The sequence below is a fragment of the Lepidochelys kempii genome, chromosome 9 (assembly GCF_965140285.1).
Source record: "Lepidochelys kempii isolate rLepKem1 chromosome 9, rLepKem1.hap1, whole genome shotgun sequence".
Taxonomy (NCBI): domain Eukaryota; kingdom Metazoa; phylum Chordata; order Testudines; family Cheloniidae; genus Lepidochelys; species Lepidochelys kempii.
This window is the reverse complement of record NC_136388.1, coordinates 56,988,393-57,008,036: the sequence shown is the minus strand read 5'-3', so window position 1 is coordinate 57,008,036 and position 19,644 is coordinate 56,988,393. Positions and strand designations below refer to the sequence as shown.

Sequence of the window (19,644 nt, the reverse complement as noted above, 5' to 3'; positions counted from 1 at the left end):
CAGCTCTTCCCCAGTAACCAGTATTAGTTTGGTGGTGGTAGCGGCCATTCCAAGGATAACGGGGGTAATATTTTGTACCTTGGGGAAGTTTTGACCTAAGCTGGTAAAGATAAGCTTAGGAGGTTTTTCATGCAGGTCCCCACATCTGTACCCTAGAGTTCAGAGTGGGGGAGGAACCTTGACACCTTCCTTAGAGGTTTTTAAGGTCAGGCTTGACAAAGCCCTGGCTGGGATGATTTAACTGGGAATTGGTCCTGCTTTGAGCAGGGGGTTGGACTAGATGACCTTCTGGGGTCCCTTCCAACCCTGATATTCTATGATTCTATGATTCTAAGACTTCTCAGAGGGAGCACGTAAACAATGGACACTGCTTGACTCACATCATAGCAAAAGATCTTTCCAGCCAGCTGGAAGAACCTATAAAGGAGGGGAAGTGACACCATCCTTTGGCCTCACTCCCCCCACAACTCAACACGTGGAAACACACCTGGAGAACAAAGACTGAACTGGGGAGGTAGTCCCAGGTTGAAGGGGATTTCCAACCTGTGTATGGAAGATCTGTGACCTACTTGTATTATCTATCAGGGTGCTTGATTAAAATCCTGTCTAGTTTATAAAACTCAGATTGAGATTTTACTTTGATCTGTATGTTTACTACTTATAATAATTTAAAATCTATCTTTCTGTAGTTAATCAATCTGTTTTATATTTACCTAAAATAGTGTGTTTTGCTTGAAGTGCTTCGGGAATCTGCTCAGTGTACAAAAGCTGATGCATGTCCACTTTCCTTTGTAAAAGTAGCAGATGGGGTAGTAAACTTACACTGGTCAGGCTTCTGACCAGGGCAAGATGGTGCAGTTCTGGGGTCCTATGCTGTGGAGCTGGAAGAATTGGCTGGAGCCTCTCTATTGTTCATGAGTGGCTAGGAGAAGCATTCATGTAACTCAGCTGGGTGTATCCCTGCCTGTGGATATCTGTGTAAGTGCAGGACCTGGAGAGGTTTGCAGCTTCTCACAGCATCACAGTGTGAGAGGGAGCCCAGGCTGTTAAGAGAGAGGGCTCAGCAGTACCCCAGTTCCAGGTTGCACTCTCGGGAACCTGACATACTGACTGCCCCAATTTTTTCCCATTGTCCTCAGATTTCTTGCGTGACAACACTAAATGCAAGACTTCCCATACCTTTCCGGGTCCAATTCCCCATCTTCCATACACACAGGGATTCCATGTCTTGGGTCAGTGGTAGTAACATTGCTTTCTGTAGAATGAGACCTGGACTTGCTGAAGAAAGAAAGTCAATGCAGACCGTGAAGAGCCCCAGAGATAGGCTAATGGCATTACGATCTGAAACAGCACATTCTTAAGTGATACCTTTCCACAAGGAAAAGTGTACTGTGGGAAAAGTGTAAGCAGTGGGAATTAAATATGGAATCTCATTTGGTCAAGGCCTCTTAGTACTGCACATTAATATTGACTGTCTAGAAAAAGCACTATTATTGTCTGCACAAAACTATATGATATTTGATTATCTATTGAGCATTGGCAGTGTGCTCAGTGCTGTACAATCATAAATGAAGACTGGGTACCTGACAATCTTAATCAAAGTCCCGATTCTACTTTCAAGACTTACCAGTGCAATATCCTCAAGATTTTCCTTAGAGTCCTTGTCTAATATAGAATCATAGACTATCAGGGTTGGAAGGGACCTCAGGATGTCATCTAGTCCAACCCCCTGCTCAAAGCAGGACCAATCCCCAACTAAATCATATCACTCAACACAAGAGAAGGTTACTCACCTTGTGCGGTAACTGAGGTTCTTCGAGATGTGTGTCCCTGTGGGTGCTCCACTTTAGGTGTTCGTGAGCCCCTGCACTCATAGTCGGAGACTTTTAGTAGCAGTGCCCGGTTGGGTCGCACATGCGTGGTCCCTGCCTCGCGCTGCTGCAGGCAGTTAACTGACACTGTGCAACCAACCCCTCAGTTCCTTCTCTACTGCAGAGACTAATAAGAAAACTCTGAATTAGAGGGAAGGAGGCAGGATAGTGGAGTACCCACAGGGACACTCATGATGAAGAACCTCAGTTACTGCACAGGGTGAGTAACCTTCTCTTCTTCTTCGAGAGCTGTCCCTGTGGGTGCTCCACTTTAGGTGACTTCAGAGCAGTGCCCGCCGATGGAAGGAGGGGCTTTGGAGTTGAAGTTGTGACCTCCGATAATAGAGAGCATCTGAAGGAGGTATCAGATGTGCCTGTTGCTCTAAGGCACAGTGCTGTCTAGAGGTAGGGGCTGAGACCCAGGCAGCAACTCTACAAACGTCCAAGATATGTACATTATGCAGGGAAGCCGTGGAGGCTGATAAGGCTCTAGTGGGATGTGAGCAAATCACCATGAGGGATTGGCAGTCACACTGATGATAGCAGAGTTTTGTGTGATTATGGATCTACATGGAAAGTCTTTAGAGATGGTGCTCCTTTTGTTTCTATCCATCACTGAATGCTCCAAAATGCACAAAACTCTGCTATCATCAGTGTACCTTTTCCAGCCATCCCATGTTGATGTTGTTAAAATGTTGCTTGTGATCCACCAGTGCTTGCAGTACCATTGAAAAGTACCCCTTGCAGTTTATGTACTGGCTGCCCTGGTGCTCCGGTCCCAAGATAGGGATATGGGTTCCGTCTATCGCACCACCACAGTTAGGGAATCCCATTGCAGCAAAGCCATCCACTATGACCTGCACATTTCCCAGAGTCACTACCCTGATATCAGCAACTCAGTGATAGCGTTGGCTACCTGCATCACAGCACAGTAGATTTGCCCACTCCAAATTGATTCCCGACTGACCAGTAACTGTCTGGCATTGCAAGCTTCCACAGGGCTATCGCCATTCGCTTCTCAACTGTGAGGGCTGCTCTCATCTTGGTAGTCTTGCGCCTCAGGGCAGGGGAAAGCAATTCACAAAATTCCATGAAAGTGCCCTTACGCGTGCGAAAGTTTCACAGCCACTGGGAATCGTCCCAGACCTGCAACACTATGCGGTCCCACCACTCTGTGCTTGTTCCCAGGGCCCAGAATCTGCGTTCCATGCCATGAACCTGCCCAATTGACACCATGATGTGCACATTGCAGGGGCCCATACTTTGGGAGAAGTCTATGTCTATGTCCCCATCAGTCTCATCACCGCGCTGCAGTAGCCTCCTCCTCGCCTGGTTTCACTTTTCTTGCAGGTTATGGTTCTGCATATCCTGTTGGCTAACGCGTGCAGTGCTTATAATAGCCGCGGTGATCTGAGCAGGCTCCATGTCCCCAGTGCTATAGCATCTGTGCTGAAAAAAGGCACGAAACAATTTTCTGCCATTGCTCTGACGGAGGGAGGGGTGACTGACAACATGGCTTACAGGGTTGACTTACAGGGAATTAAAATCAACAAAGGGGGTGACTTTGCATCAAGGAGAAACAGAATGGCCCCCTCAAGGATAGAACTCAAAACCCTGGGTTTAGCAGGTCGTTGATTTCACAGAGGGAGGGAGGAGAAAATGAATACAAAACCAAATCTGGTCTATTTCTTGTTTTGATCCACTTCATTTATCTTTATACATCTTGCTGGCAGTAGACGGTGCAGTATGACTGCTGACCATCGTCATCTCCTGGGTGCTCAGCAGAAGATGGTGCAGTATGACTGCTGGCCATCATCGTCTCCTGGCTGCTCATTAGAAGATTGGGGGTTGGACTAGATGACCTTCTGGGGTCCCTTCCAACCCTGATATTCTATGATAAGACGGTGCAGTAGGGCTGCTGGCAGGACTGAATCGCCATGAGACAAAACTTAAAAGGGAAATGACCTGGCTGAGTCACTCCCATGTTTGCCCAGGCGCCCCTGACCAACCTCACCGAGGTTGGCTAAAAGAGCACCCTGGAGTACGGCAACGATGGCTACCAGTCATACTGCACCATCTGCTGCCAAAAGGCAATGAGCGACTGCTGTGTAGCAATGCAGTACCACGTCTGCCAGTACCCAGGAGACATACGGTGACAGTGAGCTGAGCGGGCTTCATGCTTGCCGTGGTATGGCGTCTCCATGGGTAACCCAGGAAAAAAGGTGCGAAACGATTGTCTGCCGTTGCTTTCACAGGGGGAGGGAGGGACGGGGGCCTGACGATATGTACCCAGAACCACCCGTGACAATGTTTTTGCCCCATCAGGCATTGGGATTTCTACCCAGAATTCAAATGGGTGGTGGAGACTGCGGGAACTGTGGGATAGCTACCCACAGTGCAACGCTCCGGAAGTCGACAGTTGCCTCGATGCACTCCGCTGACTAAATGCCAACTAAATGCACTTAGAGCATTTGTGTGAGGACACACAATTGACCATATAAAAACGCTTTCTACAAAACCGACTTCTATAAATTTGACCTAATTTCGTAGTGTAGACATAGCCAGTGGAGCCGGCGTGCTGGGGTTTTCCACCACCTTGGCTCCCAGTGCTGACAACATAGGCAGTGCCGGAACTGGATAGCTGCCCACGGAGCGGCTGTTGCTTGTGGCGTGGAGGCACGGGTCTCCAACCTCCTCTCAGTGCCCGTGCCGGAGCCGTTCCCCGAAGTCTCTGTCTGCAGCGGTGCCGGAGCTCTCAGCCACCCGAGCTCCTGGTGCTGACAGCACAGCCGGTGCTATTATTATCCGATGTGGGTTTTTTTGTTTTGTTTTGGTTTTTTTATTCCTGCAGTAGGGACCCAGGTGCTTCCTCAAGTGACGCCCAGCGGGGCACTCCGATCTGAAGCCGTGGCCGGTGAAGTGAGGGGGGAGGGTCCCAAGCCTCATACCCTGACACAGGTCCCAGAGATCTCTCCACTCCCTGCCTTTCTGTGAGCCTGAGGCAATGTAGCACTGTTAGTGCCTGCGCTGGAGGCACTCACACGCAGGCAGCAAACACACGAGGGTGGCTGTCAAGGACAGGCGCTCCAAGCCTGGAGGCAAGGCGCTGAGAGCCCAGCAAACCGGGCATTCCCATTGGGGGCGGGCTTTCACTCTCATAATGGCTGTTTTTCTGAAGTTCCTGGCTGTGAGGATTTATTGTTTTTTTTTAAACCAAGGAGAAAAGAAAAGGGAAACAAACTAAATAGCTGCTAATAAGGAAACTAAGTAACTGACTGTAACTAATTAACTACAAAGTAAGAGGTGCTGCTGATTGCTCCCACTTGTAGCCAAGGGCAGTAGAGAAGGAACTGAGTGGGGGTTGGTGGCACAGTGTCAGTTCACTGTCGAACCAACCAGGCACTGCTACTAAAAGTCTCCGACTAAAAGTGCAGGGGCTCACAAACACCTAAAGTGGAGCACCCACAGGGACAGCACTCGAAAAAAACCACACATCTCCCCCTCACCTGTTGAAGTCAAATTCTTCATCATCCAGGTGCATGGGAACTTTGTGTCGGACCTCTTGGGTAACAGCGCTGCTGACTCCAGATGAAGGGCTGGACCTACCAAAGAAGGAGGGTCATTCCAGTGTGCAAAGGGCCTTGGAGATTGGCTCATGGAATTAGATTCTGAAATGGTTAGATCCTTTATGAAATATCTGTTCCAGAACATGGCAATGTGTGGGAAGTATAGACAAAGCAAAATAAACGTGGACTACAGAACTCCTTTTGCTAAACCCCTCTTCGCACTACCCATTAATCTGGGATGTACAGCATTCTATGAGTTTTCCTCCCAGCAATAGTGGCTTGACAGTTGTAAGCGAAGACCAATAGCCAATGGAGTCTGACCCAGGGTCAGCACCTGCACATCAAGTCAACACCCAGGGTCAGACTGGGAAGAAAGGATGAGGTCTTATGATTAAGGCACAATGCTGGGACTGAGAAGACATGCACCTCTAATAGCTCTGCCACTGATTCACTGTCTGTCCTTTGGCAAGACTCTTTTAGTTGCTCTGCCTCTGTTTCTTCATCTGTAACATGGGATAATCATATTTACTTATCTAAGAGAGGGGGTTGTGAGGCTAAGTTCACTCATGTACAATTAAGGGGTGTGAGTTGCTATAGAAATTACTATTTTGTTACTTGGCCTCTTTTATGCTGGAGTTAGGAGACCCTTAGCACAGGCTCTATTCCACCCAACTATACACAAGTGCAAAGTCTACAGAAGTCAGTGAGAGTCCTGCATGCATTTCTGAGGGCTGGATTGTACCCATGAAGACACACATGCAATGGATAGATCTTGGGAACATTGGAAGAAGCTTGGGCTATATTAGATCAGTTCACTGAGATTTGATTTTCAGTGAATATCATCTGAATATTAATTACTCAAATTAAACCCCTTGTCAGCGAGTTTGGAATTGTTTGGCCTAATTGCCCTGAACATTGTAAAGTAATAAAGTTTAAGGCCAGAAGGGACCAGCAGATCATCTAGTCTGACCTCATGTATGTCACAAGCCACCAGCACCACATAGCACCTGCACATCCAGAATTAGAGCAAACTACTGTGTGCTACAGGCAGAGAAAAGGAGGGACCAAGGTGCAGCAGTGCCAGAGGCCCCTGCAGGGAATAGATGGAATTGGCACCTGGCATGGTAATTTCAAATTGTGATGTTCTGCAGCTGCTTGACGCTTAGAGGTTAGTGAGCAACAGGCACTTCCAAAGCCTTAGACAAAAGGGGAACGGAACATAGCTCAGGAATTCATCATCAGAGCAATATGATGGTTGTGTCCCCTAACGCCTTACCTTGTCACATTCTGTTCAGGCTCTTTGTGCTTTGTGGCTGTGGTACTCTCATATCTGACCTCTTTTGTGGGGCGTCCCTCCTCATAGCCTGGGACAGATCTGGTAAGGAAGGAAAAGCCCATCTCTGGCACCTGAATCAACATGTAAACCTCTTCTATTTGCTGAGAAAAAGGAAAGACTCTGTTCAATTGTTCAAAGGCTCTTTCTGTGGGGATTGTTTCATGGGCCCCAATTGCATTTCAATGTGCCAACCTACTGACACTGACATTCTATATATTTCAAAAAGAAAAGGAGTACTTGTGGCACGTTAGAGACTAACAAATTAATTTGAGCATAAGCTTTCGTGAGCTACAGCTCACTTCATCGGATGCATGCATATGCTCAAATAAATTGGTTAGTCTCTAAGGTGTCACAAGTACTCCTTTTCTTTTTGCGGATACAGACTAACACGGCTGCTACTCTGAAACCTGTCTATATATTTCAGTTGTCCTTCAACACCTCTGTTGCCTCTGCAGCATCTTATGGTGACTAGGATATACACTGGCTAAGAACTAACGGTTCTAATCCCTCGGAGCACATGGCATTGACGAGAGAATAGAGCTCAAGTGTTCAAATCTTGTCAGAAAAGGCTGAGGTGAAATACACCTTGGGCTCACCCTACGTCCTGCAAGCTGGGGTATCTACACTCTTCTGCACAGTCCTTTTCATCATTTCACACTCCAGGGCTGATGGCTATAATAAGAGTACCTTCCGAGAGGAGTGGCCTTTAGATTTCCCTTTGTCCTCAGATTTCCTGGATAACCCCACTAAATGCAACACCCACGTACCTTTTAGGGTCACATTCTGCATCACCCAGATATCCAGGGGCTGTGAATCTGTCATCAGTGGTTTGTGCAGGAATGTCTCTAGATCGGGGGCTGGACCTGCCAAAGGAGGAGACTCATTAAACTGCTTCACTCGCTCATATGTGTTGTTAAAGTGCTTCATAAAGGGCATTCAGTGGAATTACTGTCTAGACCAACAAGGTTGCACTGTGTAAAACACTAGAAATGGTCTGAAGAAAATAGGATGAAATTCAATAAGTACAAATGCAAAGTACTCCATTTAGTATGTTGCACACATACAAAATGGGAAATGACTACCTAGGAAGGAGTACTGCAGAAAGGGATCTGGGGGATCACAAGCTAAATATGAGTCAACAGTGTAACGCTGCTGCAAAAAAAGCGAACATCATTCTGGGATGTATTAGCAGGAGTGTTGTAAACAAGACATGAGAAGTAATTCTTCCACTCTACTCTTTGTAGATTAGGCCTCAACTGTAGTATTGTGTCCAGTTCTGGGTGCCACATTTCAAGAAAGATGTGGACAACTTGGAGAAAGTCCAGAGAAGAGCAACAAAAATGATTAAAAGTCTAGAAAACATGACCTCTGACAGAAGACTGAAAAAATTGGGTTTGTTTATTCTGGAGAAGAGAAGAGTAAGAGGGGACATGATAACAGTTTTCAAATACATAAAAAGTTGTTACAAGGAGAAAAGCCTGTTGAGAGTCTTTGGGTTAAGTTTAGAGGCGAGAGCAACAAGGGTGATGTTGTGGTAGGCGTGTGCTATCAACCACCGGATCAGACAAATGAGGTAGACAAGACTTTCTTCGGACAGCTTACCGAAATCTCAGGATGACAGGCCCTTGTTCTCATGGGGGACTTCAATCACCCTGACATCTGCTGGGAGAGCAATACCACAGTGCACAGACAATCCAGGAAGTTTTTGGAGAGTGTTGGGGACAACTTCCTGGTACAAGTGCTGGAGGAACCGACTAGGGGCCGTGCTCCTCTTGACCTGCTACTTACGAACAGGGAAGAATTGGTAGGGGAAGTAAAAGTGGGTGGCAACTTAGGAAGCAATGACCATGAGATGGTTGAGTTCAGGATCCTGAAAAAAGGAAGAAAGGAGAGTAGATAAATAAGGATCCTAGACTTCAGAAAAGCAGACTTAGACTCCCTTAGGGAACTGATGGGCAAGATCCCCTGGGAGGCTAATATGAACAGGGCAAGGAGTCCAGGAGAGCTGGCTGTATTTTAAAAAAGCCTTATTGAGGGCGCAGGAACAATCCATCCCGAAGTGCAGCAAGAATAGCAAATTTGGCAGGCAACCGTAACAGTGAAATCTTTGGTGAGCTTAAACTCAAAAAGGAAGCTTACAAGAAGTGGAAATGTGGACAGATGACTAGAGAGGAGTATAAAAATATTGCTAGAGTGTGCAGGGGTGTAATCAGGAAGGCCAAGGCACAACTGGAGTTGCAGCTAGCAAGGGACGTGAAGGGTAACAAGAAGGGTTTCTACAGGTATGTTAGCAACAAGAAGGTGGTCAGGGAAAGCATGGGATCCTTACTGAATGGGGGAGGCAACATAGTGACAGATGGTGTGGAAAAAGCTGACGTACTCAATGCTTTTTTTGCCTCGGTCTTCACAGACAAGGTCAGCTCCCAGACAGCTGCACTGGGCAGCACAGGATGAGGAGGAGGTGAGCAGCCCTCAGTAGTGAAACAAAAGGTGAAGGACTATTTAGAAAAGCTGGATATGCATAAGTCCATGGGGATGAATGCAATGCAACCAAGGATGCTGAAGGAGTTGACTGATGTGATTGCAGAGCCATTGGCCATTATCTCTGAAAACTCATGGCAATCGAGGGAGGTCCCGGAAAATTGGAAAAAGGCATATATAGTGCCCATCTTTGAAAAGGGAAGAAGGAGAATCCAGGAAACTACAGACTGATCAGCCTCACCTCAGTCCCCAGAAAAATCATGGAGTGAGACCTCAAGGAATCCATTTTGAAGCACTTGGAGGAGAGGAAGGTGACCACAAACAGTCAACATGTATTCACCAAGGGCAAGTCATGCCTGACCAACCTGATTGCCTTCTATGATGAGATAACTGACACTGTGGATACGGGGAAAGCAGTGAACATGATATACCTTGACTTTAGCAAAGCTTTTGATACGGTCTCCCACAGTATTTTTGCCAGCAAGTGGAGTGCCCCAGGGGTCGGTCCTGGGACCGCTTTTATTCACCTTCTTCATTAACATCTGGATGATGAGATGGATTGCACCTTCAGCAAGTGCGTGGATTACACTAAGCTTGGGGGAGAGATAGAAATGCTGGAGGGTAGGGATAAGGTCCAGAGTGACCTAGACAAATTGGAGGATTGGGCCAAAAGAAAGCTGATGAGGCTCAACAAGGACAAGTGCAGAGTCCTGCACTTAGGACTGAAGAATATCATGCACTGCTACCGGCTGGGGGCCAACTGGCTAAGTGGCAGTTCTGCAGAAAAGGACCTGTGGATTACAGTGGCCAAGAAACTGGATATAAGTCAACAGTGTGCCTGCCCTTGTTGCCAAGAAGGCCAATGGCATATTGGCTGCATTAGTAGGAGCATTGCAGCAGATCTAGGGAAGTGATTATTTCCCTCTATTCTATTCGGCACTGGCGAGGTCATATATGGAGTATTACATCCAGTTTGGGGTCGCCAACTTCAGGAAGGATGTGGACAAATTGGAGAGAGTCCAGCGGAGGGTAACAAAAATGATTAGGAGGCTGGGGTACATGACTAACGAGGAGAGGCTGAGGGAACTGGGCTTGTTTAGTCTGCAGAAGAGAAGAGTGAGGGGGGGATTTGATAGCAGTCTTCAACTACCTGAAGGGGGGTCCCAAAGAGGATGGAGCTCGGCTGTTCTCAGTGGTGGCAAATGACAGAACAAGGAGCAATGGTCTCAAGTTACAGTGGGGGAGGTCTAGGCTGGATATTAGGAAACACTATTTCACTAGGAGGATGGTGAAGCACTGGAATGGATTACCTAGGGAGGTAGTGGAATCTCCATCCTTAGAGGTTTTTAAGGCCCGGCTTGACAAAGCCTTGGCTGGGATGATTTAGTTGATGTTGGTCCTGCTTTAAGCAGGGGGTTGGACTAGATGACCCCCTGAGGTCTCTTCCAACCCTAATCTTCTATGATTCTATGACTTTGCAGCTGGTGAAAGAGGCTGATTTGGCAATCAATTTATCCACAGCACAGGAAGCCTCACTGCAAGCTTCCATCACACACTGCATCACCAACCTGCCTCCCACCTGAGCTAGACACAACCTTTAGGCAAGGAGGGAAGTGTGATGGAGTATATGTGCCCCATCTCTGGCTGAGCAAGAAAGGGGTTAATCCCCTTTGCTGTGCTGAGAGGAGATGTCTACCCCTTCAAGAGTGTTGTAGCTGCCAGGCCTGGAGAAAGGAGGTTGCTGCTCTGGTCTAGTAGGCTGCTGAGAGCTGGAGCTGGCAGCTGTTTCTCCTAAAGGTGGAAACTATACAAATGAGTAGTCTTCTGAGGTGAAAGGGGGAATCAGGGGAGGGCAGAGAGAGAGGAAAAGGAAGAGGGGAAACTTCTAGGGCATGCAATGTCTTAAACACCACTGTCCTCCCTCAGGGTGAATTCTCAAGGTAACACTATTGCAGGGGCTTCAATTTGCATTTTCCTCTCCTCTCTTTCTCCAGCACACGTGAATCAGGTCAACAGTCAAACCTGATTTGAGATCCTGCTAGATGAAATGAGCTATATAAATGAGTGCTACATCACTGATCTTATGCTGAAGGTAAAGAGGGCAGTGGTAGGCAGCTTTCATTAGAGATGTGGGGAGAACACCCACAACAGCTACTTCTGAAAAGAATGTGCTCCAGGGGTAGAAGAGACATTTAGCCACTTGCTATGCTACCTTCACATCAGGCTGCCCCATTTTCCTGGTGTGATGAAGTGGGGATTTTCCCTTGTTATGTTGCATGTGAGTTTTACTGTTGAGCCTATGTGAGTTTTACTGTTTTGCATGTATACTGTGTGTGCCTCAGTTTCCCTGTGTGCTGCACCAATACCTCGGTAGTGGGAATAGGAGTGTGTGACTTTGGCTAGGACCTCTCGGGCAGGTGAGGCTGCTCTAGCTGCCTGCACCTATACTATGACCGGTGCCCTTCATAACCTGAGACCCAGGAGGGGGATGCAACCAGGTGACAACCAGGTGACTCTACCCAGGAAGTGAGACCAAAAAGAAGGAAGAGGAGCAATGGGGCTGTCTGAGGTCGGATGGCTGGAAGCTGGCAGTCTGCTGTGTTGGACTGGAAGAGGGGGAAGCTGGCAGTCTGCTGTGTTGGACTGGAAGAGGGGGAGAAGTCACTGATTTCTACGCTGTGTTCCTGTCGAATAATAAACGTTCTATTTTACTGGCTGGCTGAGAGTCAGTTCTGACTGTGGAGTTGGGGTGCAGGGCCCGCTGGCTTCCCCAGGAGTCCCGCACGGGTGGACTCACTGTGGGAAATGCACGGTGTGAAAGGGGATGCTGAATGCTCTGGGGTCAGACCCAGGAAGGTCGAAGCTGTGTACCCTTCTTGCCCTGGAAACAGTATGCTCAGAGAGAGAAGGCATGCCACACCAGAGTCCTGACTGGCTTCATATGGAGTAGTTCCAGAGCACTGGCCCAGTGACTCGGTGACACCTGGTTACAGCGCCTTTTACTGCCTGTCTCCTGGACTAAGCCTGATTTACTATACTAACCTTTCATCAGAGGGCTCTTGCACTGCAGGCACAAGGACAGCTAAAGGGAACACCCAACAGGCAGAGACAGACAGCATCTATTTCACTCTCTGCACAACCCTCATTTCACGGCAGGAGGAGGGAAGGTGTTTCATATGGACTCTACCTTTCCCCTGTGGAAATGGTGGTGGCTTTTGGAACCGATTCATCCCAGGAGATCAGGTCATGCTCCTCTTTAACTGATTTGTCACTAGTAACAAAAAACCAAAAGTAAGACTTGATATGTAATACTTGTACTGTAGCCTAATATAACTTATGGAAATATAATACAGGGGTGCATAGGAAAAAACAGAAATATTCTGGAGGATAGCCCACTCTGCTCAAGCTAATCATATAAATCAGAGCCACCATGAACCTGTTCAGCTGCTGTGTCTATTTTCTCACTCTGCGAATTGTTCCCTACAGTGTAATCTTTCTTCACTCTTTGCCCTGCCTAGCTCAAGCAACAGTGATCCCTTCTGTCTTTTGGGAGACTATCTCACACACTGAATGATTGCACAGGTAGGAGTGGCCATGTCAGATAACTCCCACCATGGCCAGTGCTCTAGGATCATACATTCGCTGCAATAATGAGACACAGGGATATATTCATGGACCTTGACTAAGGGAACATCAACACCGTCTGAACTCTACCTTTTCTCTGGAGAGGAGGTGGCTCTCAATTTTATTTCACTCTGAGGCATTGGCTTGGGCGCATTTATAACTCTTTCTTCACTGATTAAATATAGAAAGAAAGTTGCAATTAACCAGACATGCTACCACAAATTCATTTGGTACATCCAAGCCCTCTACAGTTATTGAAGTCCCATATAACAAAGGAAGACAGAATTTAAAAGGAAAGGCCAAATAAATAGGTCTGAAGCCTGTTCTGATCCAACCAAACATAGCAAACAAACTCTGAGCAGTGAACATGAGAGGGAAGAGAGCTCCACTAACATGGGACATAGTAAGCAAATGAGTTTCTTCCACCCATGGAAGTCTGAACCTGAGGAAAGGACAGAAGGATCTCTGAAATAGACAAACAGTATAACCTAGGCCAGAGGAGGTCTGTATAAAAGAAATGGGTAGCAAGCCTTCTCAGCTGGACTGGTGGGTATAACTGAGATTAGGGGCAGAGGAGATCTGAATATGGGAAGGATATCAGCCCCCATCTACTCTTGGGTAGAACAAACTAAGGGCCTCACTGCTTGCTCACTGGGCAGAACAGAGTCTTTCTCAATACTGAGAGGAACCACCCCTTCTTCAGTGGAGCTAGTGAAGCCAATAGCATAGCAAATGGCACCTCCTGCCACGCAAAGTACATATGAGTTGGGAGCACCCGCTCGCATGCAGGCTTATTTCATGTAACAAACTCTGCAGCAACTCTACCTTTTGCCCGTAGCCAGAGTGGGTTTGGTTGTTGTTGCTTCAGCTGGAGAAGTCTCAACAGGCTTCTCCTCATCCACTTTGTCACTGATAATCACAATAAACAATAATTAATAAAACACAAGACAAAGTGTGAATGTCCCCCTACTTTCCAAGACACCCTGCGCTGCACTGAACACTCCATCCCCGATAGAAATGTGTGCACATGGAGTGAAGGTCTGCTCCCTGCAGCAGTGCAAGGAACACTTCAGAAATACTGAATAAACTGTTCTTCTGGATCGGATCACTTCCCCTCTTCCCACAGAAATCAAAATGGAGCTCAAGTGTTCCTGATGTTCATTGCAAGTGGTCTCGACACTTCACAGTGATTATGTGAGTTTAGAGTGTGTGCATGACGTTACCTGGGAAGCTCTTTGTCTGGCTTTTTAGCTACTTTTGTGCCCGGGCTCTGGTGCAGCATTCGAGGGAGCCACAGTGCTTCAAACTCAAATTGTGATTGGCAGGTGCACAGCTTGCTGGGGGCAGTTGGGAGCCCACTAAGAAAAGTAAGGAATGGACAGAGGAGTTCCTTGGGGACTGGGACACATGGTAGACTCTGTTGGGGCAGGGAAGGACCAGTGGAAAACATGATAAGGCACAACTCAGGCAGCAGGTGATGTGCTCGGAGACTGGCCTGTGACCGTGACTCTCAGATTGTCTGCAATCACTGACCAATACTCTTCTGAATGAAAAGAAGGCTTATGCTCTCTGTCAAGCAGCACAGCCAGTCCTTCGTGACTTATTACCTCTTCCCATGCTGTGACTTGATTTCAGACCAGGACTTGCCATTTGCGGTCTGTCTGTCTTCACCATTTTGGCAGGCAAAATGCAATAAAAATTAGCTAGGGCTGGGGCTGGGGGACAGAGGAGAAATGCTACTGCCAGGGAGGTGAGGGAATGTGGTGGGTTGTAATATATACAGTGCAGGGACTGGGTTAAAATGAAATATTGCTTAGCTCAGGAAATAAGGCTCTACATTTTACTCTGCTGATACCCTAGCTGTCAGAAAGTGGGTGCTGTTCAGAGGTGCTGAACAGCCAGTCCCCACAGACTTGTGATTCAGAACCTCTGAAAATCAGGTAACCGGAAGCTGGATGCTGGCAGCTATCTTCCCTTTCTGAGACTGACACCAAACAGGGCAAATTTCAGTCTAAATGTTAACTCTGTCATAAAATAGAAGAAGCCTCCTCAGCTTTATTTGTAGCACTGAAGCATCAGTGCTATGGTGGGGACTGTTCAATGACTGCACTGCATCCATTAGTCAGTGTTGGGATGCAGCTGCAGAAAGGGCTAATATCACTCTGGGGTGTATTCACAAGAGTGTTATATGTAAGACATTGGAGGTAACTGTCCCGCTCTACTCAGCACTGGGTGAGGCCTCAGGTGGAGTACTGGGTCCAGTTTTGGATGAAACACTTTAAGAAAGGTGTGGACAAATGTTGAGAGTCCAGAGACAGCAACAAAACAGATAAAATGTTTAGAAAACCTGATCTATAGGGAAAGGTTAAAACAACTCAGCATGTTTAGTATTGAGATAAGGGCTGTTATAAAGAGGACTGTGATCAGTTTTCTCCATGACCACTGAAGGTAGGACAAGAAGTAATGGGTTTAATCTGCAGCAAGGGAGATATAGGTTAGATATTAGGAAAAACTTTCTAACTCTCAGGGCTCATAGGCTTCTAAGGGAGGTTGTGGAATCCCCATCATTGGAGGTTTTTAAGAACAGATTGGACCCAACAGGGATAGTCTAGGTTTACTTGGTCCTGCCTCACAGCAGGGGACTGGGCTAGATGACTTCTCAGGGTCCCTTCCAGCCCTACATTTCTATGATTCTAGGAAAACAATCACATGGCCCAGATACAAGTAAGCATCACTAAGAAGAAACAGCCCCAGTGGTGGTTTGTCTCAGCAGCCATATATTATGGCCACCCGGGAGGTTTGAAAAACTTAGAACTCATGCACTGCACCTGATTTCAGTGTAACTGGAGATCTGTGATGTGCTTTCACTCCAGGATCTGGTGGCTTGGCTCTTACTGTCTGTGTCAAAGCTGCGAAGACAGCAAAGAAAAATGTGCTCAATGAGCAAACTAGCTCACGACTAAGCTGGTCAAAATTTGTTATCAAAAAGGTTTTTTTCCCCATCAAAAAAACAGCCCCCCCCCAACATTTTTAACTGTTGTGGGCAAAATGTTCCATTATTTGCAGAAAAAACTGTGTTTAATTGAGAACATTTTTTAAAAAATATCATTTACCAAAGCGCTTGTTTTTCAATTACATTGAAAATGGTCAATAACAATTTCGATAACATTTTTGATAAAAACATCGGGAATGTAAAAAAATGGTGACCATTTTTGAAAAAAATGAAAACGGTTCCATTCCAAACACTTTGCAACAAAGACAAATACAAATTTTTTCATTAAACTCCTTTTGGGCTTTTGGCCAGTTTGACTCTGAATTCTTGCAGCTGAATTTTTTTGCAGCTGTGTATTCCAGAAGACAGCAGATTACCATATTTAATGCTCCCTCCCCTAATATGGTGAAAGTGCCTCCTGCACAGAGGGACTGTGCTTGGCAAGACTGCTTCACTTTACCTTTCAAATAAGTTCAAGGGGCAACACACACCAGGGTAGGGTAAAGGGACAGACAGGTTTCCCATGTGAGCACCATCAGTACCACTCCTCTTACCTTGTGGTGGAAACAGCAGTCATTGGCTTTGGCTTACTCCAGGAAGACCCAGTTGGTCTCTTTCTCACCCCATTGATACTGGCAATAAAAGAATAATAATGCAATATCTATTTAAGGTACTTATCTGGCCATCATGACCAGAGTATCTGAGCATCTGCCAGTCTACTGTAGTTATCTTCACAACCCCCTGGGAGGCAGGGCAGCCCTATTAGCACCACTGTACAGATAGGGAACTGAGGAGGCCAAGTGACCTATCTAAACTCACACAGGAAGTCTGTGGTAGAGCAGGGCTTTGAACCCAGGTCTTGTGGACCCTTCCTGATGGCACCATCACCAGGCTCACCAATGACAGTTTAATAGCCATTTCAAGGCCTCAAGACTGCAATGCAACGCTCATGGGCAGACATCTGCACCCATGCAGGGCTCACTGAAGTTACTGACATCAATGGGGCTCTGTGCAAGGATTCCCTCACACTTGTGACTGTGAACTTTTTAACACAGGGTCTGTCTAGCACCTAGCACAATGGGGACTTTGTGGTCGAGGCCTCAGAGTGCCAATAACTGGCAGGAGCACGTCGAACAGCTGCACAGTATATGCATGCATACAGTCTACTGTGCCCTGTGTGCGTGTATTCCCTTCCCTACCCAAAAATGACTTTGTACATAGGCCAAATTTTTGAAGAGGTGCTGCCCCCTGTTGGAGAACATGTGGGGAAAAGCCAACCTATTCGCAAACAACATGCAGCATTTGTCTGATAATAAACCCTTTACTCCTTAACTGGCAGTACAGCGCCTTCCAGTGTGCAAGAGTTAGTAGTGCCCTCCTTAAGTCTCCCACCCCAACGTAGGAAGAGCTTGTGATGCTGCGACTGAAACAAGGTGTATTGGAAGGCTTCATTAATTAATGTTGGTAACATGCTTTGAGATACTTATTATAATTGTATAAATGTAAATATCATTATAACCACTACCAATGAAGGGAAATTTCCATTCGTACATATTGTGTAAGGAGGAGTGCACGTAAGTGATGAACAGACCACATTCCCCTATAGGACAAATAGTGTTACCCATAGGACATGACAATCCCACACATCTCTAAGTTCAAAAAAAGACTAGGAGGACTTGTGGCACCTTAGAGACTAACCCATTTATTTGAGCATGAGCTTTCGGGAGCTACAGCTCACTTCATCGGATGCATATGTATGCTGTAGCTCACGAAAGCTCATGCTCTAATAAATTGGTTAGTCTCTAAGGTGCCACAAGTCCTCCTTTTCTTTTTGCGAATACAGACTAACACGGCTGCTACTCTGAAACCTCTCTAAGTTCACTTTCACATCACTGCCCCCAATTTTTTGTTTACCCCACATTATATTGGGACTGATATGGTACAGTAATAGGTCTCAGAATAAGAGCCAAGTTAGAGAGATAAAGATGTAAATGTCACCATGTTGTGATGTTGCATCAATACACCTGAGTCTTGATGCTGTGACTAGGGATGGTCAAAAAAAATTCTGCCTAAATGTTTTACTAATTGAAAATGGCTTTTTACATTAAACAGTCTTTTTCATGAAAAATGTCTGTGAAATGTCACTGAAATGTTTGGGGTTTTCACTGAAAAATGAAAACCAAAAAATGTTTAGATGAAAATCCAATACATTTAAAATAAAAAAATATAATTTTCCTTGGGAAAAAAAATTGGGATGGGGAGAAGAGAGAGAGAAACATTTCCCAAAGAAACTCCAGCTATGGTCCTGGATCTTATTGTCATGAGAATACATCACAGTTTTGTGATGCAACTACTTCATCCCAGAAGACAAAGTCCTCTAGCCAGAGAGGCTCTGGCTACTGGATTCTCTGCTGTGTGTGGCCACTAGTCTTAAGAACAGCAGAAATACCAATAATACTGGTATCTGGCACCAACCCCGCTGTTCAAGTGGAAGGTGACAGCTGAATGCTAAACTGGAAGAAGCCATGGGGAAATCACCAGGATTTTTCCCTCTGAGGACAGGTGTGTCTCCCCTTCCACAACTCTTTCACTCTTCCCACCTCCTCTGAAGCCCAGCAGCACAGCCAACACTTTTCCAGTCAACACAGATTGCAGGGGGCTGTCACTGCACCTCCTTTAAATTGGATGGAGCTGGTCATGGGCCTCAGGTGCCAAGATAAGAGTGCAGTGGCCCATTTACTATGATAACGATCCTTTCTATACAATGGTGGGCTTTCAGTGGGACGTCCAGTTTGCTGGATGCTTGAAGTTAGAGTATGCAGTGTTGTTGTAGCCGTGTTGGCCCAAGAATACTAGAGACACAAAGTGGGGGAAGTAATATCTTTACTGGACCAAGTTCTGTTGGTGAGATAGACAAGCTTTTGAGCTTACACAGTGCTCTTCTTCAGAAAGTAGGGTGACATTTACCACTGCAGTAACAATCAATTGAAAACTAATACATGGCTCTAGTCCTGGAGGTCAGACCGAAATTATGCTACCATTGTCAAGGTAGATTAATTTAATTTAAAATCCAACAAGACGGGACAGTTGGCTTAGTGGACTGGAAATAATTAGCTAAGTAGCTGAATCAGTTCATCCAGCCAAGGCTCCTAATTTAGGGAAATCGTTACCATCTGATGGCTGTTCAATGGATAGGTGAGCCCGTCAGAACTAGCACTGGCTTCTTAGCTTGTTCTGTCTCTCTAGGAATTTACACCATGCTTATCATTGTGGCATATGAGCTCCCCATTGAAATGACATCAAGACTAAATGGGCAATAGAGGTTGAACTCCCCTCACCTTTAAGGCAAGAGAGAAGCAGTGGTGTTTTGGAGGAAGCTTGCATTGCTCCTCCCCCACACTATAGTTGGTCACACAGGCCATCAGTCTCCAGGCCTATCAGCATGGCTCCTTCACTCCCTTTGGCCCCATTCCCACCCCTGCACTTTTGTCCCCTAGAATTAGTTGACCTGGTTTTTTTGGCCCCTCCCCTCTTCAGCAGGGATGGCCAAGGATGTAACAGAATTTAAGGCCAGAAGGGCCCACAAGATCATCTAGTCTAACCTCCCATAGAACACAGGCCACCAGCACCACCCAGCACCCACACACTAAACCCAAAATGAGACCAAAGTACAGGAGACCACAGGAGACTAGACTATTATGTGCCACAGGCAGAGAATAGAAGGGACTGAGGTGCATCAGAGCCCAAAACCCGGCATTGGCAGAGAAATGATGA

The 19,644-nt window shown here is 46.5% G+C and overlaps 1 protein-coding gene across 1 annotated transcript in view; it reads right to left on the bottom strand.

Moving 5' to 3' along the window:
- Positions 1-19,644, bottom strand: part of ZNF185 (zinc finger protein 185 with LIM domain) — a 130,985-nt gene that overhangs the window by 44,822 nt on the left and 66,519 nt on the right. Inside the window, exons 12-19 of the mRNA XM_073360542.1 lie at positions 16,425-16,504; positions 15,707-15,787; positions 13,704-13,787; positions 12,442-12,525; positions 7,541-7,636; positions 6,714-6,812; positions 5,378-5,473; positions 1,180-1,278 (exon numbers count right to left, since the gene is read on the bottom strand). Of these exons, the coding sequence (XP_073216643.1) occupies positions 1,180-1,278; positions 5,378-5,473; positions 6,714-6,812; positions 7,541-7,636; positions 12,442-12,525; positions 13,704-13,787; positions 15,707-15,787; positions 16,425-16,504 (719 nt within the window). The remainder of the gene's footprint in view (positions 1-1,179; positions 1,279-5,377; positions 5,474-6,713; positions 6,813-7,540; positions 7,637-12,441; positions 12,526-13,703; positions 13,788-15,706; positions 15,788-16,424; positions 16,505-19,644) is intronic.